This window comes from Rhipicephalus sanguineus, chromosome 4 (genome assembly GCF_013339695.2).
Source record: "Rhipicephalus sanguineus isolate Rsan-2018 chromosome 4, BIME_Rsan_1.4, whole genome shotgun sequence".
NCBI classification, from domain to species: domain Eukaryota; kingdom Metazoa; phylum Arthropoda; class Arachnida; order Ixodida; family Ixodidae; genus Rhipicephalus; species Rhipicephalus sanguineus.
The window spans coordinates 45,900,799-45,925,085 of NC_051179.1; the positions used below are offsets into that span (position 1 = coordinate 45,900,799).

Genomic DNA, 24,287 nt, shown 5'->3' on the forward strand with positions numbered 1-24,287 from the left:
CCTCCAGGAGAAAAATTTCTGACTACGCTCCTGGCTGACACAACACTAGACGGCACCGCAGACACAGCAGCATACCTCTGTGCCGAGCGCAACGTCGTAGGTTCGATTCCATGCCTGAGTGCGGCCGCAGTTCTTGCGAGGACAGAACGGAAAGTGTGGTGTCTGCACGATAAAGGGTTCCTCAAAAGCTTTCCTTTCCCCCTTTTTTTACAGAGAGATAGAAATGTAATGGAAAGACAGACAGGCTAATCAGAAGTAATCTCCGCTTGGCAATTCTGTTCCTGGGAAGGGGAAATGAGGCTTGAAAGAACGAAAGCGGATATGTTATGATATCATGAGAGTGATATCACGATACCTGGACAGTATCATGTGATACCTGGACAGCGATATTCTCCACAGTGATATCATGAAGATGTCAAGTGGATATCACAGTGATATCAGGAACTAAACACCGATATTATCAGTGAATAGCCACAACGTGTCGTTCAGTCTGGTTTCCCTTACAAGCCGCAGCAGCGCCCTCAAGTTATATCAGGGGTTAGGTATACAAATTTACAACATAGGTCATTATCACCCTATTTTAAGCCGGCCATCTTGTGTCAAAGGATCGACGGACGATTAAAAGTTACCCTCATACCAAGCCACGCTTTACGTGCGGATTAGTTTGGCTTTGCGATCTTTGTAACCGTACATAATCAGCATATAGTATACGGGCCGCACTGAGAGAATTCGTGCGTAAATGTCATGCGTGACTGGTCTACTGACGGGACATTTCTCTCAAGCTCGCAAACAATGTTTGTTAACTGTCTTTCGGGCATGACAGCGCATAAAGTTGGTCTTTTCGAGCACGTGTGTGGGGCGTGGTTGGAGGGTGCGCGCTAGCTGTCTTTTAGCATGATCAACAAAGTAGGCCTACAACAGGATTCTCTGGATCGATCATTGTCAAGAACTACATGGTATTCCTCTCTGCTGAATATGAATGAGCAAGCCGTCTAACAATGCTTCTGTAAGCGGCTGCAGAAATCACTGGCCGAGGTCGAAAGGATTTTTCTTCAGTAAGTACCTGCTTTCATAACCCGACTGCGCAGACCGATGATTTGTTTGCCGTAGCGAAAACATAGCACCCGTCTTCAGAAACGATAGCTGCGGGCAAACGCTGAACACCTCCGCAAGAACAGCCTTCAAAAGGTACCCTTAATTTACGGGGCAGCACCTCGAAACTGTCATACATTCTCGCAATAGAACTTGTTCTTGACGTAGTTGGTGCTTGCTGTGAGACTATTGCAGGCGTTAAAAGGTACACAAAAAGCAGACACGAGAGAAACGCAAACACGACGACACGACTGGTGCATCCTTTAAGAGCAGCGTTGCTACTATTTTTCGCGTGACCATTGTGCTAATCAATACTATATAGTTCGAGATATTTGCCCGAACTGGACGCTTTAGACGCATGTTACTGTTTGTGCAAGTGCTTTACGACTTGCTATTGCATTTTAAAGCGAAGGTTGTATTGCCTCACAAACTGACGTTGTAGGTGTGGCGAAAAAAAAAAACCTATATTGATCGACCCTATGGCCATGGCTATTAATTGTCTGCTCGGCGATGACAGATGGCAAGGCCAGCTGTGTTTGAAGCTTTGGTTTTCCGCAAGGTATCGACTACGCCATAAATCATAATTTTTGTGAAGTAGGACAGCACCCACTGCGCCATTATACGTCTTTCTGCGGATAAGCGAGGTACCCGCTACACATATCTTTAAGGTATTATGTGCACTTTGTTGACGCTGCACGTGGCTGATGACGATGAAGAATTAGGGCTGAGCACTTTGCAGTGGGTGGGAAGCATAGAACCACACACTCGTTGCGCAATTAACAATGTGTGATGACTGGTTTTTCCTTTAGTCTTCTGCCGCGCTATGTTACCTAGGTTAACGCGATTCCTTGGCCCACATGACGCCTGTATAGGGTCTTTTCGCAAATGCGTTTCAAGCACCCGCGTGACTCTGTGGTAGAACACTCAACTGCCACGCAGAGAGCCCGGATTCAATTCCCGTTCAATCCTGAGTATTCTTTTTTCTCATTTATTCTAACACGAAGGCGTTTTATGCCGGGGTACACCAAGACTTCAGTGACGTATTTCCGTCACTCATATGACGTTGATAACATGGACTCTAACGGATAAGAAAGAAAAAGTTCCGCCGCAGGGAATCGAATCTACGACCTCCCGGTCCGCGACGATAAGCTCCCAGCGCACTACCGACTAAGCTGTCGAGGCACATGCACCATCCTCCACAAACGCGCCTTGTATCTTTCAGACATTCTCTCTCGCACGGCGCTCTCTGTTGCCGGGGCTAGGCGGGCAGGGGGGGGGGGGTGCCGCCGTCTTTGAGTGGTGACGTGAAGTAATGCGTCATGACACTTACTAGTGCCGATAGGGAATGATTCGGCGATGACGCAGTTATAGCATGCATGGCCTCCAATATTGTGTGCGATCTCGGAGGCCATGGCTAAAACGTCTCGATACGAGCAGTGCAGCTTGCACATGCACCAGTGGTGTTTACTCTCAGCCACCGACTGCTTCGATACGATAGCACGGACTAATAAAACACTGCAATAAGCATTGCAGAAAGGCAACGATGTCGACGGACGAATGTCGTGCCTTAATGGAGCGAGACATTGGCCAGCAAGATGTGGAACGCCTGCGTGCGGTCGTGGCTCAAGCTACGATCGTCTGCCTCCCCTGTTGTTAAAGCGCAGTGTGGTAACCAGGCTCGTAGCCAGGGGGGGGGGGGGCAGCCCCCCCCCCCCCTCCGAAATTTTGATTACACATGGTGTTTTATCGAAAATAAATCACGAAAATAGGCGTTTTTCTCAAATACTACAGGCTTTCAGAAACTGCCCCCCCCCCCCCCCCCGTAAAAAATTCCTGGCTACGGGCATGGTTGTAACGTATGCATGAACGAAGTCGTAGGTTACCCTATTACTCGGAAGCGCACACAATGCCGTTTCTCTCCTTAATCCATCTTTTGCACGACGCTCCCGCGCATGTGCTCTCTCCTAGCGGAAAAGTCGCTAAACGTCTCATCATCTCGGAGGCTTTGCTTCTGACAATACCGGTTTTCCCGGCCTCTACGAAACCCCTACCAAAACGGCAGAGGGTAGCACAGGAAAATGAAAAAAGGTGCATTGACGACGCTTTGATGAAACGCATATCGAGTGCCAGTATTTATTATGCGCTTGTTGATGTCATTGCGCGGGATTCACGATACGCTGTGTCCAGGTATATGTTAACCACTTCAGCAACCACAACGGTTAAATCATGATCGTGGGCGCAAGTCGTCGCGATGGAGATGTGCCACAAGGCGTCAACGTGGGTGCATCCACGTCAAACGGTGCTATAGCTGCCAAACACCAATAGACATTTTACGAGCTCTCATATATCACTACACAATAAGCACTACTTCTGTGAAGACACGTTTCACTTTCGTGGTACACCGACTCCTATGAGAGAGGGATCAGCCACGTTTTTTTCCCATGTCTCTCGGTTACACCAACGACGGCGATGGCAACGCCCACGCCGCTCAACGCAGTAACGGGCGCTTAAGAGCTACGCTCTAAAACTAGCAGTTGTTCCGTGTACGAATACAAACGATGAGCGAAGCTCCTTAAAAATGGGACGCAAACGACTATGCGCTTGATCTCGCTGCTGGCTTTCATGAAGGCAGTAGGGTGGGGAGGGTGTCTCCTGCGCTCGGTGGCGGGAACGACTGAGCGAGTGAGCGCAAGGAGAGGTTGGCAGGTGGGAGAGGGGTGCGAGTGGTGATGCGACGGGGAGCTTCGACGGCGGCGACGGAACGCCGCGCGCAGCGTTTCATTGTCTTTTTGCGCCGGCGCCGGGTGGGGAGAGCGTCTGCTACTACATGCGACAAAGCGCCCGTAGTGCGCTAGAGTGATGGTTGTCGTTTCACAATCCACGATAAAGGTGGTGAAAGTGAAGACGACCATTAATTATAACCAGTTGTGCACAGTGCTTATTTCTTTTAACCTCGAATTTCTGGCGCGCTCGAACCAAACCGCTCAAGGTCTAAACATTTCTTAAATCACCGGCCACTGCAACCTAAAGTGATGCTTAAAAGAAGGGAGCTTCGACGGCGCGGAGTGGTGCGGGCCTAAGGAGCTAAGCTTCTAAAAAAGAACACGGCACCCGCGAGTGCACGGAAATACGGGTGTACAAAAATGAGGCACTGGAACGTGCGCCTGTGACAGGCGTATTTGTATGCGCCATTTTTCAATAACTGACGCTCTCTCCATCGTGGGCTTGTTGTCAACGGGCCGTTTCTGATACGAAAAATCATATCTTTTATCGAGGTTATCGAGGTGACTTGTCAATTCACGTCGCCACATTTCGTTGATGCTGGTATATAAACACAGGACCATCGTTGTTGCCGGTAGCAACCGAAGTGTTGCGCTTCTAAACACGTGGATGTCGGTAGAAAGAAAGAAAGAAAGAAAGAAAGAAAGAAGGAAAGAAAGAAGGAAAGAAAGAAAGAAAGAAAGAAAGAAAGAAGAAAAAAAAGGAAAGAAAGAAAGAAGGAAAGAAATAAGGAAAGAAAGGAAGAAGGAAGGAAAGAAGGAAAGAAAGAAAGAGAACGAGAGAAAGAGAGAGAGAAAGAAAAAGTAGTGCGTCAGGTGCACACATGAAAACACACACATGAAAATTAAGGCTGGCTATCCCATTCTAAAGGTAACGAATTTCATCTACCTATTTCATTTCCTTATAAACACAACCATGCAAATTGTGCGATCAAGCAACACGCTGACCCTACGAAAAATATTAGCTCGTAAAATGTTAGCACGTAAAACGTTAACATTTTTTTTTTCCTTCAATATTGCCGGTCCCGATTCGACAGAAGGAAATTCAATTTTGGTATGTGGGTCAAAAAAAAAAGCTTAACTGCCTCGTTTTTTTTTCCTTCTTAGAAGAAACGTCATTTAAATATGCAATCTGCTGTGTGAATATTCGATTTCCTTAATTGAATTATGAGACCAGAAGTCCGAATTTTGCAATCAGCGCGAGCACCGCACGAATCAGAGGTACTGGGACCAGGAGATGGGAAAGCGCTAATCAGGAAGCTTTACCTCGAGAACGCTTCTTTAAATATGCTGGAAGAGAATTTGTTTCTCAACACTTTACACACAGCAATAAAAAAAATCACAGCATATCCACAGAGTGAATGATGATGAGTGGGCGAAGCTGCGGAGGTTCATCGGTAAACCGTGAATCTTCCGTGAATTCTGCCCAGTACATCATCACCGACGTGAGATCGGGCGCGTTTATACTAAAGGTTCGATGAGTCATGACGACTTGCAGCTCACTTTAATTTTACATGTACGCTGTGAATTTTCATTGTTTAGAAAACCATTGCTTTAGAAAACATCTGGCGTCTTTCGTTAAGCAGCTGGCGTCTTTTCGTTTTGCTTTAGAAACATCTGGCGTTCTTTCGTTTTGCTTTTACAAAACATCTGGCGTCTTTCGTTGGTTTATTTCATCAATCAACGGCGTTTTGAACAAAATTTTTGTTGTTTAATCACGCACAGGAGAAATCTCACCAGGCACTACCTTGGAAGTAAACAATGGCTGCTAATGGGAATGAGAGACAGAAGTCGGCTTTTAGCTAACACTTACACTTCTACTAACGTTTCCTACTGGAACATGCCAATGGCTGCTAATGGGCAATGAGAGACAGAAGAATTCGGCTTTTAGTTAACGCGCACGCTGCGAATTTTTATTGTTCAACAACGCACAGGAAAAATCTCCCACCGGCACCACCTTGGAGGTCAAAGCGTAAGACTGGTTACGCACTACGACTACGACTACGAGGGACGAACGGGTGCCGCCTTAAGGAGCTTCGCCCCTAAAAAATGTCGTTTATTGAACGTCAGGTAAAATGGTATATTCTCATGTCGGCATTAAGTAAAATCACAACTTAGCCAATTAATGTTCGTAGAAAACATGTTGAAAGACGCAAAATTTTGGAAGAGTTTTGAGACATTAATGTGTATTTCAAAATTTACCGTATTAAGATTTCATCTTCGTAAAATATCAACGCGACGCAACACCGCAAACTTTTGTGAAATGCACGTATTCAGAGAACTGAAGTGCGAAACATTGGCGTATATATATTTTTTGTTGTTATGGGGTTTGGCGTATCAAAGCCCCGATGAGATCGTGACGCACGCCGTAGTGCGTCGCAGTCTCGTCGGGGCTTTGACACGTAAAATCTCAACTGTGCTTAATTTTGACCTCGTGTCGTTTCTTTAGGTGCGTCTAGATCTAAGTACATGGGTGTTCTTGCAATTCACCCCTCATTTAAATGCGCCTGTCGTGGACAGGAATCGAACCCGCGACCTCGAGCTTGGCAGCGTAAGATACGAGCCTGCAAGCTACAGTGGCGGGTAGACGGTGTAATACGCATCACTGGTGTATTATTACACAGTGCTGTATTTGTACATCACCCTGTAACGTGTTCGTACTTTGTGAGCGAAACTATCGTGAAGATCTTTAAACGTCGTAACTGCTACATCGTGGTCGGAGCGCGTAGCATCCAAGAAGTACGCCAGACGAAGGCTGCCAGAACAAGAACCCTTTATTAGAGGCGGCTATCGTTTTTATAGCCACCGTGAAATCATATCATGTATGTACAATCAGCTGCGACTCGGTGCACGCATAAACAAACGCTATCTTTATACAGTATAAGCAGCCATGCGCGCGCACGTAAAGCGCAATCTACTTTGCAGCAGTAACAAAGTCACGTAGGCTGCAAACTGGAGCTAAATATATGTTCTGTTAAGCTACTCTAGCGAGCGCAGGTTCATAGAGGCTCGACGTATGTCGCTTTTATTGTATATATCCAACTGAAAAACTTTGTGCTTGCGGTTTTTTTTCTTTTTTTATACGAATAGAGTTTCCGTAGGTAGCAGGACGGGTTTCGGGTGATGTCAAGCACTACCTGTGGATTTCAGTTATAGGCCTACATCGTTGGCTATCCCGAATAACGGGGAGGGAAGGAAGGGAGGACGAAGAGAAGGAAGGGAAGAAGGAAGTGGGTAATGGAGGTAGGAACGAAGGAAGAAAAAGACGAAGGGACGGAGGAAGGGAAAAAGGAAATAACGGAAGAAGGAAGAACGGAAGGAATTAACAGAGCCAGGAAAAGAAGGAAGAAAGGAAGGAAGGAACAGAGGAAGGAAAAGAAATGTAAAAGAGGGGAAAGGCACGGTGGCTAACCAGTTCAGAATAGCCGGTACACTACCCTACACTGTGTAATAGGATGTCTAATCTTAAAGGCGTAAAGAGAGAGAGTGAGACAGGGAGCACGTACACAACGTCAATGTCAGTCACCTTTGTTGGGTCAGCGGCATCACGGGGAGAAAATGTCATACAAACTAAAATGTTTTCTGTATAAAATTATGATGAAGAATCATCATAATCATCATGCTGACTATGCCCACAGCAGGGCGAAGATCTCTCCCATGTTTCTCCAATTATTACCACAAAATATTACCTCTTTATTAAAAGCTGATGCGACGGTGGCCAGCTTGTAGTGGCATCGACACAGCGTTTGTTCGAGGTACCGAAGCGCCGAACACAGAGATGTCTGCACGGAGTACGAGCCGGCCTTTAAGGAAAGCATGATTTCACTTTCTTTTCTTTATCTGCCGGCCGCGAAAGTAGCCACGAGAGATGCATAGGCCTGATGGCTGCACTTCACGATGATGCACTGGGATGGAGTTGACGGATGAAGATGACGCTGCAGTAGTCCATGCTAGAGCTGTGCACGGGCCGTATTTCCGAGCCCGAGCCCGGCCCGGGCCCGCTGACTTTGTCGAAGGCCCGCCCGAGCCCAACGGCAAAGGGCTGCGAGCCCGCCCGGCCCGGCCCGACGAACGAAAACACAATCCCGGGCCCGGCCCGGCCCGGCCCGGATTTTTGAAGGTTCGCTGCGAAAACAAAACATGGTTTTCCAGTAATTTGGCATTTTATTGAGCATATCGAACATGACCAAACGACACACGACGAACAGTCTCTATTACACAGATTACAAACTGTCGTGCAAAACAGCAAGCAGTCCCATGATTCCGGCTTCAATGAAGTGCGGCGCTTTTGCTTTATGTAGCCCGCCGAACCGAAGTTGCGTTTGCTTCTTGCACTCGTCGCCGAAATTGCTAATATATTTTCTGCCAGCCTGGCAAGCTTGGGATATCTCTGCTGCTTGTTTTTCCAGAAGACTAAAACTTCAGATGGACAGGCGGACGATTCCATAGAGAGATAATCGGAGAGCTCCCCTTTTGTTTAAAGCAGGGTGTCGGAACGGAACGAAAACCGAAAACTAAAAACGAAAAAAACGATATTTTCGACCGGAACAAAAACGTAACCGAAACTTTATTTATTATTTCGTTCCGGAGTGAAACCGAAATTTTTTCAATCGTTTTTCAGTTCACGAAAAAACTTCCCTATCCGGAGCAACTGAGCCCATGCATTGTGAGCATATCTCAGAGTACAGTATTAGCGCGCACCTCAGGCAGGAATTCCAAAGCAAAGATATGTTGAAATTGTGCGAAAAACAAAACAGTGGCAACCAGAGATGTTTATATTAACGCAAGTGGACTTTTGCGCGCCTGTCACGCAGGCCAGCGTAGAGAGGGCATTGTCGGCGCTGAAATATGTTACAGCGAAAGCTATTATGAGATCACAACAGCTGATTTTGGCGCCATAGTTGTCCGCCACCGCCGGTGTCCGTGACCGCTATCGCGTGATGTAAAAAAATTAAATGAGAAAAAAAACCCAGGATCGGATGGGATTTCAACCCGCGCCCTCTACGTGGCAGTCGGGTCTTCCACCACAGTGCCACGCTGGTGCTTGTAACTCCTTCGAAAAAATACTCTATACAGGCGTCATGTCGCGCACGGAATCGGGTTGATATATGTAATATAGTGTGGCAGAAGAGTAAAATAACAACCAGTCTATACACAATGCTAATTGCGCAAGGAGTGTGTTGTTTAATGCTTCTAACCAGTGTTGCGGAGTTGCCCCACCAGAATTGGAATGACTCCGGAATCATTCCACGTTTTCGCGACCCCGGATTGGAATGGGGACAACGCTTGGAGGAATGGAATGGAAATGAAATTAAGCGCCTTTTGCACGAAATGTAATGGGAATAGAATCACGTCTTTTTCCGAAAATAGAGCACGTTTACGTCTACGTGCCGTTTTTAACACTTCAAGTATGAGTAAGTCAGAGCCTCCGAAATAACAATAAAGCAGTATTTTTAATATGGCTTGGCTGATTACAAGCACGGTACATTTATAAGCAACGCGCCTACTAGAAACCGAGGCTTAATCCCAATAAAACTATCAAGATGCCTTTCCTATGTCAAGGAATTACAGGATTGGAAATGAACTGCCCGACCATTCCCAGAGTGCGAATGGGCTAAGTTTTTTTCATTCCGAGGAATTGAAAGGAATGGAAATGCGGCAAGTTCTAATTCCCCGGAATGGGAGTGAAATGGAATGGAGGCGTCCATTCCGCAACACTGCTTTCCACCCATTGCAAAGTGCTCAGCAATATTTCTTTATCATCATCAGTCACAGCACAAAGTGCACATAATGCCTTACAGATGTGTAGCGTGTACCACGAGACTACGAAGAATGATGAAAAATGGCATGAATGGAACTTAGCTACTTCAGAAAAATTGGTATAATTTATTGCGTAGTAGGCACCTTGCATGTTCACTTGTATTATTGCCCCAAGAGACTCTCCAACGGGCTCTACAAAGTCCGCTCTTCCAGCTTTCGCTGCGACTGTGCTGAACAACGGTCTCGCCTATCAGAGAGTACACTCGATGACTCGCTGCTTCGGATATCGTGCTCCCTCCCTTACAGAAAGCGTTGAGCCCACTGAAAAAATTCGTATTTGTCTTTTAAGAAAATAAATACTATCACTTTGAAATTATTACTGGTTTGTGCTAGTTGGTAGGAATTCGTGGTACAGTTACTTCCGCTCTTATGAAGCATGTGTTTTAGCCTTGTCCCACTTTCCTAAGAGGAGGGCAAGTAACTACATCACAAATCCAATGTTCTTTATGATTACCTTAACTTCAAATTTTTGCATAAAAAACCGTTACGAACCGTTACGGAACATTTCTTTTTTCGTTCCCGAACAGAAACGGAACGGAACTTTTTGCGGTGGAACGAAACTAAAACCGAAACGAAAAACATTTCGTTCCGACACCCTGGTTTAAAGTAGCGAATTGAAAGGAAAAGCGGTAAAGGGCGGTCGCGGAAAAGGCGCTGTATGCGTGCTGGAAAACAATTCCCGCTCATTTTTATATATTTCGGGCTTGAGTCGGGCTTTGCGCCGGGCCCGAGCCCGGCCCGATAAAACTCCAAGTAGCCCGAGTCCGGCCCGGGCCCGAGGTGGAAATGCGTCGGCCCGCCCGAGCCCGGCCCGCGGGCCGGGTCGGGCTTTCGGGCTACCCGGAGCCCGTGCACACCTCTAGTCCATGCTACAAAACGAAATGTGACTGGAACCTCCAGTCCATGGTACTGGAGCCTTACCACGTCTAGCGGTTGTCTTTTTTTGCCCGCTAGCTATTTCAATCGCCGAAAGCACAAAGCCATGCTTTCGCGGGCATTCTTTATAATCGGCGAAAGGAGGGCGCGAGGTTCTTCGAAGAATCCCGAGCGAAGTTAGCGCTGCGCGAAACGAGGGAAAGGGCAACGTATGACGGAGAGGCGCCAACGAATCTCACCGAGAAAGGGTGGGAGCGAATGGCGCCGGGAGTGGAGAGTGAGGGAGAGAGGATAGTGGGAAGCAGGAGGGAATAAAAATAAGGAGGCGAGCTCAACGATTTTAACTGGACTCGGAGCGTCGGTCCGAACTCGGACGGCGCACCGACGAGCGGTGGTGTGCGTGTGTTCGCCGCTAGAGCAGCGTGGGAACATCACTCTCCGGAGTTTGCCGGCCGCTGCCACTCGAGCGCGCCTGCTTCGCCGAAGGTTGCTGCACCGCGTGTCTCGTAGTCTCTCCGGTGAAGCCCACCGTTCTCAAAGCAAGGAGCACATGGCATCGCATGGGCTGCCGGCGTCGCGCTGGCGTCAGCGCCGTCTTGCCGGTTGGGACGTTTCGGCTATCTGGGTGGTGGCTTGCGGTGCGCCGCACCTGTGTCTTTCCGTATGCCTCCTGATGTCCTTCCTGCTTACCGGATCGGTCCTTGCCGCGCCGTCAAACGAAAAACCATCAGGCGGCAAACCACGTGAGTAGTGTCATCCATAGGTTGTTTGAGCAGTGCCAGTTTACCGTACGGCAGAACTTTTGTAGCGTTAGCTACACTGGCCTAGCCGAGCCAGTTTCGCGCGCCTCCTCAAGAGCCGTGCTGCGCATGCGCGAGGATCAGTGATGTCACGCAGCTGGCGCACCGGAGCCGGCACCTCCCGCGCACTCCGCCGCCGCCGCGCGCTACTCGCCGCCGCCGGTCTGCGCATTCCAGAGACAGTGACGTCGTAGCCGTGCAAGACGCACTGACGCCGGCGCGCGCGCAGCTATTCGCCTTCGCTGTGCAGTCGCCGTCTGACACAGCGCTGGAGCCCCTTGATAGCGCCTTTGACTGGCGTTTGCCAGTGTGGTATACCATGGAGAAGGAGAGCGCAAATGCTGCTCAACGGCGCAGAAGAGCGGAGAAGCTTAACTCATCGGATCCCGAAGTAGCCTGCCGGGCAATCAGCGGTTGAGCGTAGGAAGAATGAACAGAAGAAGGCTAAACGTGCTGCGCAGACACGAAAGCTAAGAATAATCAGCTGAACCTTTGCTAACGCTACGTATATCCTGGCACAGCCGAGCTAAGCCACTGCCAACATTTTTTGCTAATATGTTGGTGCACGTTAAGGAATGAATAAAACGCCAACGAGACCAACACAAGAAATGACACGTACAAGCGCTTCTCATTTCATCACGTTATGCCATGCACAATGAGCTATTCGCGTGGCTACAGCCTTTAAAAAATCTACGTGCCTACCGCGAAGTTACTGTATTACCAGACTTACCGTAAGGTAAACCTATACTGCTCAAACGCTCTCATAACACCTGCCGCGATAGCTTAGCAGCTAAGGCGACGTTGCGCTGCTTGAGTACGCGGGATCAATACCCGGTTACGGCAGCTGCATTTCAACTGGGTAAAAATGTGGGAACACATATGCGAGTTCTGTTTAGGTTCACGTTACGGAACCGCAGGTGGGCAAGACTAATCTATAACATTACCTAGCTAGGCTAGTTGGTTCATTATATTCACTATATTTTAAAGGAAAGGCTAAATGACACCGACACCGGAATCTAGAAGTTCGCGCTGCTCGATGCCGAGTATTATCGACGCAGCCGTGACATACATACCTGTCTCTCACAAATGTTTCGCCTCTTATATCCCACAAAAAATAATAATAATAATAAGATGGAAGGACGCCTAAGCTTCGCCTTCAAGAGTGTAGCGCAATAGCGTAATCGGGCGGGCCCCAGTCACATCATTCGCATGTTGCGCATCACTTCTCGGGGCTCACCTGAACTGTGAGGTGAGGAAAGAAACGTCTGTGCACGCAACATCGGCCGTGTCAAACTCTCTCAGAATCCCTCCTGCAAGTATAGTTGAGAAGTGCCCACTATACGCGGTAATTCATCGTTTCGCAGAGTAGCAAAGTGTGCACCTACAATATGTCCCCCTACAGAGCTGCACAGAATGTTTACGCTGTTGTTCACGCCTTCGTAATGTGTTGGCAGCTTTGAACGATTCCCTCGTTGCGCACTTAACATAGTTTGACCAGTAGTGCGATCCTACGCTTCCACCACGCAATATTAGATGTTCTAACGCGACTTCTCGCTCTACATGACGCGGAAAAACAGCGTTTTTTCCTTTCTTTTTCTTCAGGCAAGCCCAAACACTAGTCGTGGCTCTGCGGCGGAACACTTGAGTGCCGCGCAGAAGATTTCGGCTCGAAAGTGTTGATTTTTATCGTGACTTTTTCCTGGCAGACAACGTTAATTATTCGCTAACAATCAACGCCGCCGAAACCGTACTTTCTGCGACACGGGCTCTTTAACGCTATCGCTTTAAAACACCTAAACAGCTGCGCTCAAGTGTTGCGTTAAGGAGTGCCGTAATCATCGTTGATCTTTGTTTTCATTCCTGCTGCCCATTTCCTCATCATACCTTTGCCTTAGGTATGTGCCAAGTTTAGGTCGATAAAGGCTTTGCTTGCCTAAATGTACTATCGCGCCCAGTATGAGCTACATCACGCGAGTGTGTGACCGAGCGCTCTGCAAGGTGGTACAGTGGCGTCGATTATTGCATATTTTCGAGTTATCGGGAGAGAGATTGGCTGTCCCTGCGAGCGCGCATTACTTCCACTTGATTTCACCCTCGCCCTCGTTTTGCCCTGCGGTGATATCAGCTTCGAAGATGATAACTTGGAGGGTGAGAGCAAGCAAGTGGGGGCGATGCGCGCTCGCATGAGCAGCCTAACTCTCTCCCCATAACTCGAAAATATGCCATGATCGGCGCCACTGTACAACCTTGCAGAGTGCTCGGCCACGAGCTCGCGTGATGTATACTATAGCTCATACTGAGCGCGATAGTACCTCCAGAATTACTCTTTATTAGACCTCATTGTGATATAGTTGCCACTTTCTGAACCTAGAATGGAGCGAGCTTCTGTGCACGTGCAAAACCACTTAAATTCAGTGCCTATCCACTACTGCGATGATGGAAACCAGCGAAGCTCTCGCTATGGTGTATTTCCTGTAGTGTCCGGAGTATTATTAGTGACTATGCTGAGCGAATAAAGAGACGTACACCTAGAGATCTGTGTTTACAGGAATTCACTATTGGCGTTCACCTTACGCCTATGATTTCATCAATGGCGGCCGACCGCAATCTCAAAAATGAAACACTGTAGTACATAAGAAACACCGCTGTTTCGAAAATACAAAAATAGTATGACATTTTTTTCTAATGCTAGTGGTCTTAATTGTTCACGTCATTCTGCGATGTCATAATCATACACCTGTATGTTTACCTTAGGCCATGTCCATTTTTTTCGACGCAATAACGCTGGATTAGTCGAGTTATTTGATTCGCCGTCAATTCCTCTACATTTCTTTTGTGTGCAGCGGCGATCCTCAAAAGCCTAGCTTCGCGGTTATGTTACCTTTTTGCCGCACGTAGAGCTTTTTTTTCTGTGTTGTATTCCTGTAGAGGGTCGGTGCCACGGTCCTTTAAGAAGCAAGCGAGCCTGCCTCGTGCAGGTATCACGAGTCCCGGTACGCGTACACGCGCTTTTCTACGTTCCTGCGTTTCACGAAGAAACAAAGCATCTTCGCGACGCTACAAAAGAGCGCCAAGAGTCCACGTCAGTTGGCTCGTCGCGCTAAGCGCATGGACAGCCCTTTGGACGAATCCGGCGTGGACCAGTCGGCACTCGAAGTGTCGACACTGACGGGCACTGCGAGAGAGGACGAGCAAGACGACTCCAATACCATCACTCTGATTGTGATTGCGTTCTGCGGCCTTGCATTGATCTTGGCTATAGTCGTCGCCATCCTCTTCACCCGAGACCTGGAAATCTACGACGACAGTGACGACGCTGGCGGCCGTGCGAACGACGATGACACGAAGTTTCCGAGAGGTTCCAGGTCTTCTTCCGATTCTGGTTCCGGGCCACCAGCAGCGGTTACCGATACCCCCACAACGATGGAGGCGCCAGCTGCAACGACCCCGGGACGGGTACCACCGACCCCGGGGCAGGTACCACCGATGCCACCTTCAGTTTCTGCTACTAAGCCTACTACTCCTGCCCACCTCACCACAACTACGACGAAAAGAGCAACTACGACACCAGCAGCGCCCTCTCCTCCTTCTCGTCCACCTCCACCGCCACCTCCACCGCCACCTCCACCGCCACTTCCACCGCCACCTCCACCGCCACCTCCTCCGCCACCTCCTCCGCCACCACCACGGAAACAGTCGTCGATAAAACCGCAGTCGCTTCTATGCACTTTCGGCAACAAGACGAACTACGGGACAAAATTTCCCGCGGACGGCCTGTGCGACTACATCTTCTACGACTCCATGTACAAGAACAACAAAAACCCGCTGGTTGCCAACTGGGACTACGACGTGTACTCCATCCTCTCGAAGGCCCAGAAGACGGACAAGACTAAGACGCAATTCGGCCTGGGTTTCGCCTTCGAGCATCGCGACAGACTCGTCCAGGACCTGGTCAACTCTTCCCTGGAAGTCTTCTGGGAACACAACGTGTTTCACTTCGGCATCCTCGACTGTCCCGCGCACGGCACCAAAAAGGCAGATATGGACGACGTCTTCGTGGCCCTCAAGACGCTGGACGACAGCGTCCAAAAGGCGAGGGCCTCGGGAAACGCCTCGTACATCGTCCTGGGCGCGGTTTCCCACACCGAGGAGTGGAACGACTACTTCAAGGACAAGTTCGCCAGCGTCTTCACGCCCGACCTGTTCATCTCGGTGAGCCACCAGTTCCGCGGGGATCCGGAGAGGAGCAGTTGCCGCGCCACACCGCCAACCATACTGAGGAAGCCGCAGGCATTATCGGACGCGCACGACTTGTACGACGCCGCGCGCGGTTTGGCATCCATCGCTTCACAGGCTCGTGGCCCACATCTTTCCCTTTCGGTCTCGATGAAAGGTCGCTGGTCCATGCTGCAGGCGACTTCCAAGGCCAGGATCTTCTCGGCCTGCGAGAACGGCATTCCGAGGCCCTTCTTCGGCAGCTACGCTGAAGTCTGTAACACGCCGCCTTTCTCGAGCAACATTGTGTTCGAGTTGCAGTACTACTCAACGCGCAGTTTCGACCCCGGGACGCAGCGTATGCTCGTGTACGAGGACGAGGAATCTCTGCGCCAGAAATTGTGTTTTGCCAAGGCCAACTACACCAAGGTTGAGTTCGGCGTGGCCGTCTACGACCTGGACTACGAGGACGCCGACAACGAATGCGTGAACCAAAACTTTCAGGGAGCCTACAGCCGCCTGCAGACTGCGAGCACCGTGGCAAAGTATTTGGCTAACGAATTCACCGATCCGTCCAAGTTGGCCGATTGTTCCAAGGTGTCTCGTTAAACAGGGCGGTCGGTAGTTAGTTCACCCGGATTTACAATGAAATGCGATTCCCGTGAACAAGGCATATGTTATCCGAAGTAAGCTTACTGACTTCAAGTATCGAGGAGTATTTCACGCATGTCCAATCGTGCGGTGCACAGCAGAAGTGTATAGTTTTTAGGAACACCCGAATTCCACGAGCCGTATATATGGGAACTGGAGCCGCTGGTGTAATTTGATTTCTCCTGATGGCTGGGGCTACAAGGAACAAAGACGCGCTAGAAGCGTTCACCACTCGTGGAACTCCTATGCTGTGTGTCGCTAATATTGTTTCTGGTGTTAATGCTGTTGCACACAGTCGCTGACTGACCTCCCCGAGAAGAGAAACATTGCCAATAATTATTACACATGTGATTTGACCAACGCGGCTTCTAATATCTGCTATTTTGAGACGATTGACACTTTTTCAAATGCAAGCTATGAGTTAGAGGCATTTCTGTGTCTTCGTTTGTCTCGTATATCATTCGCCATGCTTTATTATTTGAACCCAAGCTTTCTGCGTAGCAAGCAACTTCTCTACCGCGGAGCCTTGGCAGTGTTTATATCTTTTCTTTTTGGAAAAAGGACCACATACAAGCGTCATGTATGGCAAGAAAACCCGTTAATAGATGTAATACTGCGAGTCTGAAGAGTATAATCGCACGAAGCGTCGCAGCGTGTGAATTGCGTAACGAGGCCTGGGTCAAAAGCTTTCCACGCTTTATAAATGGCTGAGCCACAACTCTTCGTCATCCTCATGATCAGCCGCCACAGCAAACACGGTATGCAGCTACACAGGTGCGCATACTTCTTCAGAAAACGCGTAGTGGGTGCTTTGCTACTTTGTAAAATGGAAAGATTCATTGCACAGTCATCATAATACCCGGTTACGGCCAGTCCCTAAGCGTGGGTGTGTGCCACGGTTTTAAGGTTCTACTCTAATCTACTCTACACTGCCGTAAGCGAAGCTACAAAACTAAGAGCGAGTAAAACCTCCAATCCATCTCCACTGAACTTTTACCTTCACAGGTCTGGTCTGGCAGTAACCTTTATGCGCCTCTTGCACTGAGTGTGAATCTCTGCATCATTTCTTTTTAACATGCAGAAGGTTTACACATCAAAGTAATAGATTACTAGAAGAACCCCTCCGAAGAATGGGCTTAAATTTGTCACTTCCGATGGTTGTTTCCTTTGGTGCCACCATACTGGGTTTTTAGCCACAGGACCGTTTGTAACGCCGCATGGGATTTCCGACGCTGAGATTGGCGCTCGTCATTAATATTTGTTTTCCCTTGCTTATGTCACTGAGTTGTTTTGTAAGCTATTTATTTCTAAACATATTTAGACTACAAAACAGTTTAACTTCTAAAACAACGTACCGTCCGTTTCATGGCCGATCCCCGCGGTGGGTTGCCCAGATTACCGACGAACCAACCAACCATTGTACTGGCGCATTACTGCGTCCAGCGATCGCCTCTCTTGACCGCTAGCTATTTCAACTACCGAAAGCGAAAAGCCGTTCTTTTGCGAGATTTCTTTATAGCCGGCGAAAAGAGCACGAGGTCCTCTGAAGCATCCCGGGCGAAGTTGGGCGCTGCGCGAAATAAGCGAAGGGGTATGTATGACAGAGAGGCGCCAGCGAATCTCAACGAGAAAGAGTGGCATAGAGCGGCGCCGGGAGTGGAGGGGGAAGCAGAGGGTATAGGGAAAGAGAAAAGGAGGAGAAGGGAGGCGAGCTCAACGATTTGCACGGGACTCGGAGCGCCAGTCCGAACTCGGACGGCGCACCGACTAGCGGTGGTGTGCAGCGTGATCGCCGCTAGAGGAGCGTGGGAACGTCACTCTCGGGAGTTCGCCGGCCGCTACCTCTAAGAGCGCGCCTGCCTCGCCGAAGGTAGTTGCACCGCGTGGCTCGTTGCCTCTGTGGTGAAGCCCACCGTTGTCGAAGCAAGGAGCACATGGCACCGGACGGGCTGCAGGCATCGCGCTGGCATCAGCGCCGTCTTGCCCGTTGGGACGTTTCGGCGATATCGTTGGCTCGTGGCGCGCCGCACCTGTGTCTGTATCTGTGTCTCCTGATGTCCTGCCTGCCAGCTACTCTGACGCCGGCCTCCGCCGCACCGTCAAAAGACAAGCCGGCCGGAGGCAAAGCACGTGAGTAGTGTTCCTGATAATGCCCGCGCGCAAAAAGAAAAAAAAAAACGTTTTTGAACAACTCAGGAGTCCTTTCCCTACCGGGCGAGGTCCCAGGCCATCCGGCTCATGACGTCAGTCCGGAGAGCGCGCCCGTTGTTGCAGGCCCGTGTTCATCCGCCTTTGAGGAGTAAATGCCGCGGACTTCTAAAGTTGTATTCGTCTATAACTTTTCTTCCTTGCTCCATGCCGTGCAACAGGACCTTGAACCCGTCACTGTGGTCTAGTGGTTACGGTGCTTGACTGCTGAACCGAAGGTCGCGCGATCGAATCCCGGCCGCGGCGGCCGCATTTTCGATGGACGCGAAAATGTTTGAGACCCCTGTACTTATACATTTAGGTGCACGTTAAAGAACCCCGGGTAGTCAAAAGTTTCCGGAGCCCTCCACTACGGCGTCCCTCACAATTATACCGTGGTTTTGGGGTGTTAAACCCCAACAATTATTGAATGGATCTTGATTCACGCTCCTAGCAGTGAAATATTTCAGTTGCTGCAGGGAACAACGACTTTCATGCGTTCATATCCAAGCAACGAAAAATGAAATGGGGCAACATGGAATGACAAGTGACCTTCGCAGAAGATGAAATTGCCATATCAGAAACGGCTGATTGGCGACAAGCCCACGAGCGAGAGAGCACCGAATATTGGAAAACGGCGCGCATGTAAAAATACGCATGCTACTGGCGCACCTTCCAGGGCTACAATTCTGTGTTCGCCGGCGTCTAGTTTTTCGCGTACAAGGCCGTCGCTGCAGCCGAAACCTGTAACTCATAACGAGCTTCGATTGAGGAAAAAAAGAAAGCAAGCGTTCAGTAATTATCTGGGACGAGCATGACTGAGCAAGAAACGTTAAACTTTCCCCCCACATCACCGCTGGAAAATTGGGCCCACGCTTACACAGAATATGGACTCGGTGCTACGTATGCAGTTATCTTCGAAGACTACGAAAAAGGCCAAGCAATTCAACTGACGCTTTCGAGAGCTTGCCGAAGGAGGCTTTAGCTCTAGAAGCGTGAAACGTTGGACTAGTTGGCGGGACATTTCTAGGAGGAAGAGCGGGTACTGTCGATAACTAACACACCGGAGAAGAGGACAGGAAAGACGCTCAACTTGCAACTGATAATAATAACAACTGTTGGGGTTTAACGTCCTAAAACCACAACACGATTATGAGGAACGCCGTGGTGGATGGCTCCGGAAATTTCAACCACCTGGAGTTTTTTAACGTGCACCTAAACCTAAGTACAGGGGTCTCAAGCATTTCCGCCACAATCGAAAATGCAGCCGCCGCAGATGGGATGCGATCCCGCGACCTTCGGATCAGCGATCGAGCACCGTATAACCACTAGACCAGCGTGGCGGGTCAACTTGTAGCTGAGTTCATCTAGTACAAAGAATCCCCCGGACGACAGCCGCGCATGCGCAAGAACTAGTGCACTTCTCACGAATACGTGCAAAGTAGAAAGCAGAACGTATGAAACAAAAAAAAAGAAAAATGTGAGTTGACCACGACACGGTAACATGCCGAGAAGGGAACAGTACAAAATGTTAAGTAGGCACTTGCAGATTCACTGTGTTGAGAATTATTGGAACTTATAGTGCGAAGATGGCGTAAGGTGTGAACAGATATATAAAACGGGATGCACTTAGAGGGGATGACGTAGTAATAACAACTCCCAAAGCCATCAATCCGTCGTGTAAGATAATTGCCTGCCTGAAATACCAACATGAAGTACACTAATACACAAATCCCCTGTTGCATTAATCCTACCCGTCTCAAGTTCCTCTTCAGCTTGCCCCTAACACAGCCAATCACCTACGGCATCATCGAAAAAGGCAGAACACCCGCCCTACCGGCAGTGCATCAGGAGGTGGGAATTGTCACTCTGAACCTTTAGGGACGCGGTATGCTTTCTCAGCTTGTCATTCAGACAGCGCACGGTTTTGCCCTATATAATGCTTCCCGCAGCTCAGTGGTACCCTATACACCACCTCAGTGGCGGAAGGCACGAACGGTTTTGCATTAGCACAATTTTGGTTTAGCCCAGCGCCCCGAAAGTTCGGTTTTGCAATAAACGCTGGCAACTCAGATTGCCCTGCGGCAAGTGCGCATAACCGTGAAAGCTTGTAAGAGAACGCTTTTGTTTACAAGAGCGATCATCTCGCCACACGAATTTATCTTAATTCGCTAGCTCATTGGTCTTAATCTTCTCCACATGTTTGCCCGTATTTTTTTAGATGCGAAGAATCTTATGGCGGAGCTCAATCCGGTGGTGGTGGTGTGCGGCGTGACCACCCTTACTGCGCATGCGCATACCCTCTCCACTTACCCTCTCCACATCCCCTCTCACCCCCTCTCCACTTTCCCTCCCCCCTCTCATTTCCCCCTCTCCACTTACCCTCTCCCCACTCCCTCGACCCTCCCCCTCTCCACATTCCCTCTCCCATCACCCTTTCCACTCTTCCTCTGAAACGCGGGCTAGACATGCCGAAATTCTCTCCTGCGCAACGCCGAGCATGCGCGTCCCCTCCCCCTCTCTCTCCTCTCCTACGCTGCCCCCTCTCGCATGCCTGTCGACCGCGTTCCCCCCTCGCCCTGTGAGAATTAACGGCCAGGCTAGAGTTAAGACAAGACGCGCGTAGCGTTCCTCTTCGCGTTCCACGACGCGAGGTCGGTAGCATGCCCAACGAACGCCAACGGAACGCGATCGTGCAAGTGCTCCGGCTTCGCATCGCCTCATGGTCCCTTTAACGGGAAATGGTGTAATTTTTTTTGTTAGGTAGGCGTCCCAATGAAACACGTTGCTTGGCTAGTCGGTGCATGAATAACACAGAGCTCACCTCGCGACCAGCCGTAACTGATCATCGATGGCGATGAGATTTTAAATGCGAAGCATTTCTTAGCGAACCTCTGGCACTTTGGGCGTTTCTATCTACGTATCTATCTATCTATCTATCTATCTAGCCGCCTACGTCTGGGTGCTCTCATGATCGCCTCCTTAACTTGGTGTACACCAAAATTTGCATGGGAGGGTAAGAGGATTTCACGAATATGATTGCCGGGTCATGACATGAATAACGTTAAAATCCTGCCGCGTACGTCGTCAAACCCTTTCCACTAGACACGTGTGGCACATACCCGTTTGCCACGGACCGCGGTGTACGGGTATGAGCCACAGGTGATTGACAATTTATATCTACCCAGGAAGGGTGACAACAGACATTGGTAACTCAAATGCTAGAGCGTTAAGGAAAACCAACATCAGCAGCGTTGACTCAACGAATGGAAAGAATGAAAATTAGGATCCCAGCAGGAATCGAACCCAAGCATTCAGCGTGGCAATCGGGTATTCTACCACTGAGCCACGCCAGGTCTGTAAAGTGGTTTGGAAGAACAGCCTACGCAGGCGTAATATCGGTGCAACGTCAATTGTGGCTGTGGTGCTGGCTATGTCATTTTACAAGAAAGCAATAAACACTGCATGATACTCCTACGATGTGTACTCCTACGATACACGCGTCATATCAGATTAACGTCTGTAGTTCCAGTGTTGGCTCCGCTTTTATAGCAGTCTAATAAACTATATGTTTTTATTTCTATTATTCAGCAAGCTATATTGAAGCATTGCTCGACCCCGGAGGAATACATCAACGAAAGTTATGTATGATATTCACACCATCGCACACCGTAAAGTGCACTTAGACCGCCAGAACGACGCAGCATTTCTTACGATCTTCATTTCTTACGAGGCTGTGTGATGGCCTCATGCTGACCGAGGACGATGCCAGATTGACTGACAGCCGCTTAGTAGACTAGGCTACGTAGGCCACATACGCCCAGGTATAGTCTACGAATACGACAAACAGCATCCACTGATGTTGGCCTACGTATCACTATCCAGGCCTACCAGCCTCGATGGCCTATACCTCACCAACGCGAAGGGTGGCTTCAGGTTCCGACACGTCGCCGGCTCTGTCGACAGACAATTTGTCGACACAATGCCCGAGGCATCCACGAATTCCAACAGCTCTACTGTACCACATACTTCACTACACATGAAACCCTCGTCACCACGATCACGACCGGATCCTATAACAATTCATGACCAGCTGCTGGTGCTCACTGATCACGGTGATGATGCCCTTGTTCAAGAACTGTCAAGAACTTCTTTAACACATGCACACGGGTTAGTGAAACATGCGTGCGTGTTCGGGACACGTATAAGCACTACATATCAGCTTACCGCTTCTGGTGTTGGTAATACCCACGTTGCCATTGGCAGCGTTACTCAACCATATAAACAACTGGTTATATAACACATATGAGGCTCTTCATATATATGTGTGTGCGTATAAAATTTATACATATCTTTAGCGTCATTTTATAACGTGTCGCTTTGTAAAAAACTTACGCCACAGTTATCTACCCGCCGCATGCTTCGCATAATATCGACTCACGCGGTACGTGAGATCTGCCGAATGTTTTTTTTAGAACACTCCTCGTGAAGCAACACATAACTTGTTCATACCACTGGGAACAAATCTTCCACCAGGAAAGCTAGAACGTTATTTTTCGGGGCTCTATTGCGTTCGGAGTCCTTCCTTTTGTCCTTTTATCAATTTACAGATTACGATTTGTTCATCCTTTATGTTGAAGTTGAATGCCAACGACAATGCCTCACACCCACCGCGGGGGATTGGCCAAGAAACGGATATAGTCTTACAAAAATTGACACACATGGATTGCACGACCCTTGAAAAAAAGTTTTAGTATCATCAGTATGAGTTAATAATGGTAACTTAAGAATCTAGTATCGAAACCGTCTTTATTCAATTAAAAAATGTTAAACATCGGACCAGACACACCTATGACAATGCCCTCGTGCGGGGCTAGGATAGTCGTCCGCCGGACAATCAAATAGTCTTCTTCTTCTTCATCATCATCATCATAATCATCATCATCATCATCATGAGGAAACTCCCAAGTACAGAATACTTGGTCTGTTTTTCTTCATCTCGTGAGGCACATACCAATCGAAAATGATTGGCCCTGAATCAGGCGGTCCACACCAATTAAATAGAAGGCTGACAGCAATTCACTCTCACTCGAGAATGATGTCTTACAGCATGGCGTTCAATGTCGATGGGTCATGTTGTACCACTGCGATTACTACATTGCCCGCTTTATTTCCCTACTGGACCCTCCTTTACCGATGCCCCTAGGCGATGAGTTTCTTATTACTAGAGGAACGTTCGCCCCTCAGAACTGCTCGGCTAACATAGCATTGATCGTTACTGGTAGAACTTACCCGATATTCCTGACTGTTGCTTTAGTCATACTTAAGTATTTGTCTTAATATTCATTACGTGCCCTGCTTCGGCCCATATTCCGAGGGGATTCTTATTCCCGAGACGTAGCATGGAACAAGTCTCTGCCCACGTGCACAATTACTGCGATTTGTAGGATATATTTCACCCAGCATAGAGAGAGAGAGAGAGAAGGAATACAGAAAACGGTAGGGAGGTCCAGTTTGCTACCCTGCCCATGGGGAGGGGAACGAGGGGGTAAAAGAGGGAGAGAAAAATAAAGAGAAAACCATCGGTGCACACGTTTCACAACACACACACAGTGCAGAGTATCACAGGCGGTCGCTCAATTCTGTTGCCTTCAAGAACAGCAGGAGGGCTCGTGTGGCTTTCTGAGCTGATGAGCTGTGAGGTCAGGCTCCCAAGATCTTTCCTTCAGTAAAAGGCCGATCATCTAGTCTCCTCAATGCACGTTGGAAAGACCGGCGATGTTGTTCAAATTGGGGACAGCAGCACAAGGGGTAATAAATGGTCTCTACACAGTTGCAGCTATAGCACATGGATGAATTCGCCATA

At 48.8% G+C, this 24,287-nt stretch overlaps 1 protein-coding gene across 1 annotated transcript in view; it reads left to right on the forward strand.

Annotated features, from left to right (window-relative positions):
• Positions 1-10,926: 10,926 nt before the first annotated feature.
• LOC119391175 (uncharacterized) overlaps positions 10,927-24,287 on the forward strand; it is a 130,090-nt gene continuing 116,729 nt past the window's right edge. Inside the window, exon 1 of the mRNA XM_049414576.1 lies at positions 10,927-11,311. Within this exon, the coding sequence (XP_049270533.1) occupies positions 11,119-11,311 (193 nt within the window). The 5' untranslated portion in view covers positions 10,927-11,118. The remainder of the gene's footprint in view (positions 11,312-24,287) is intronic.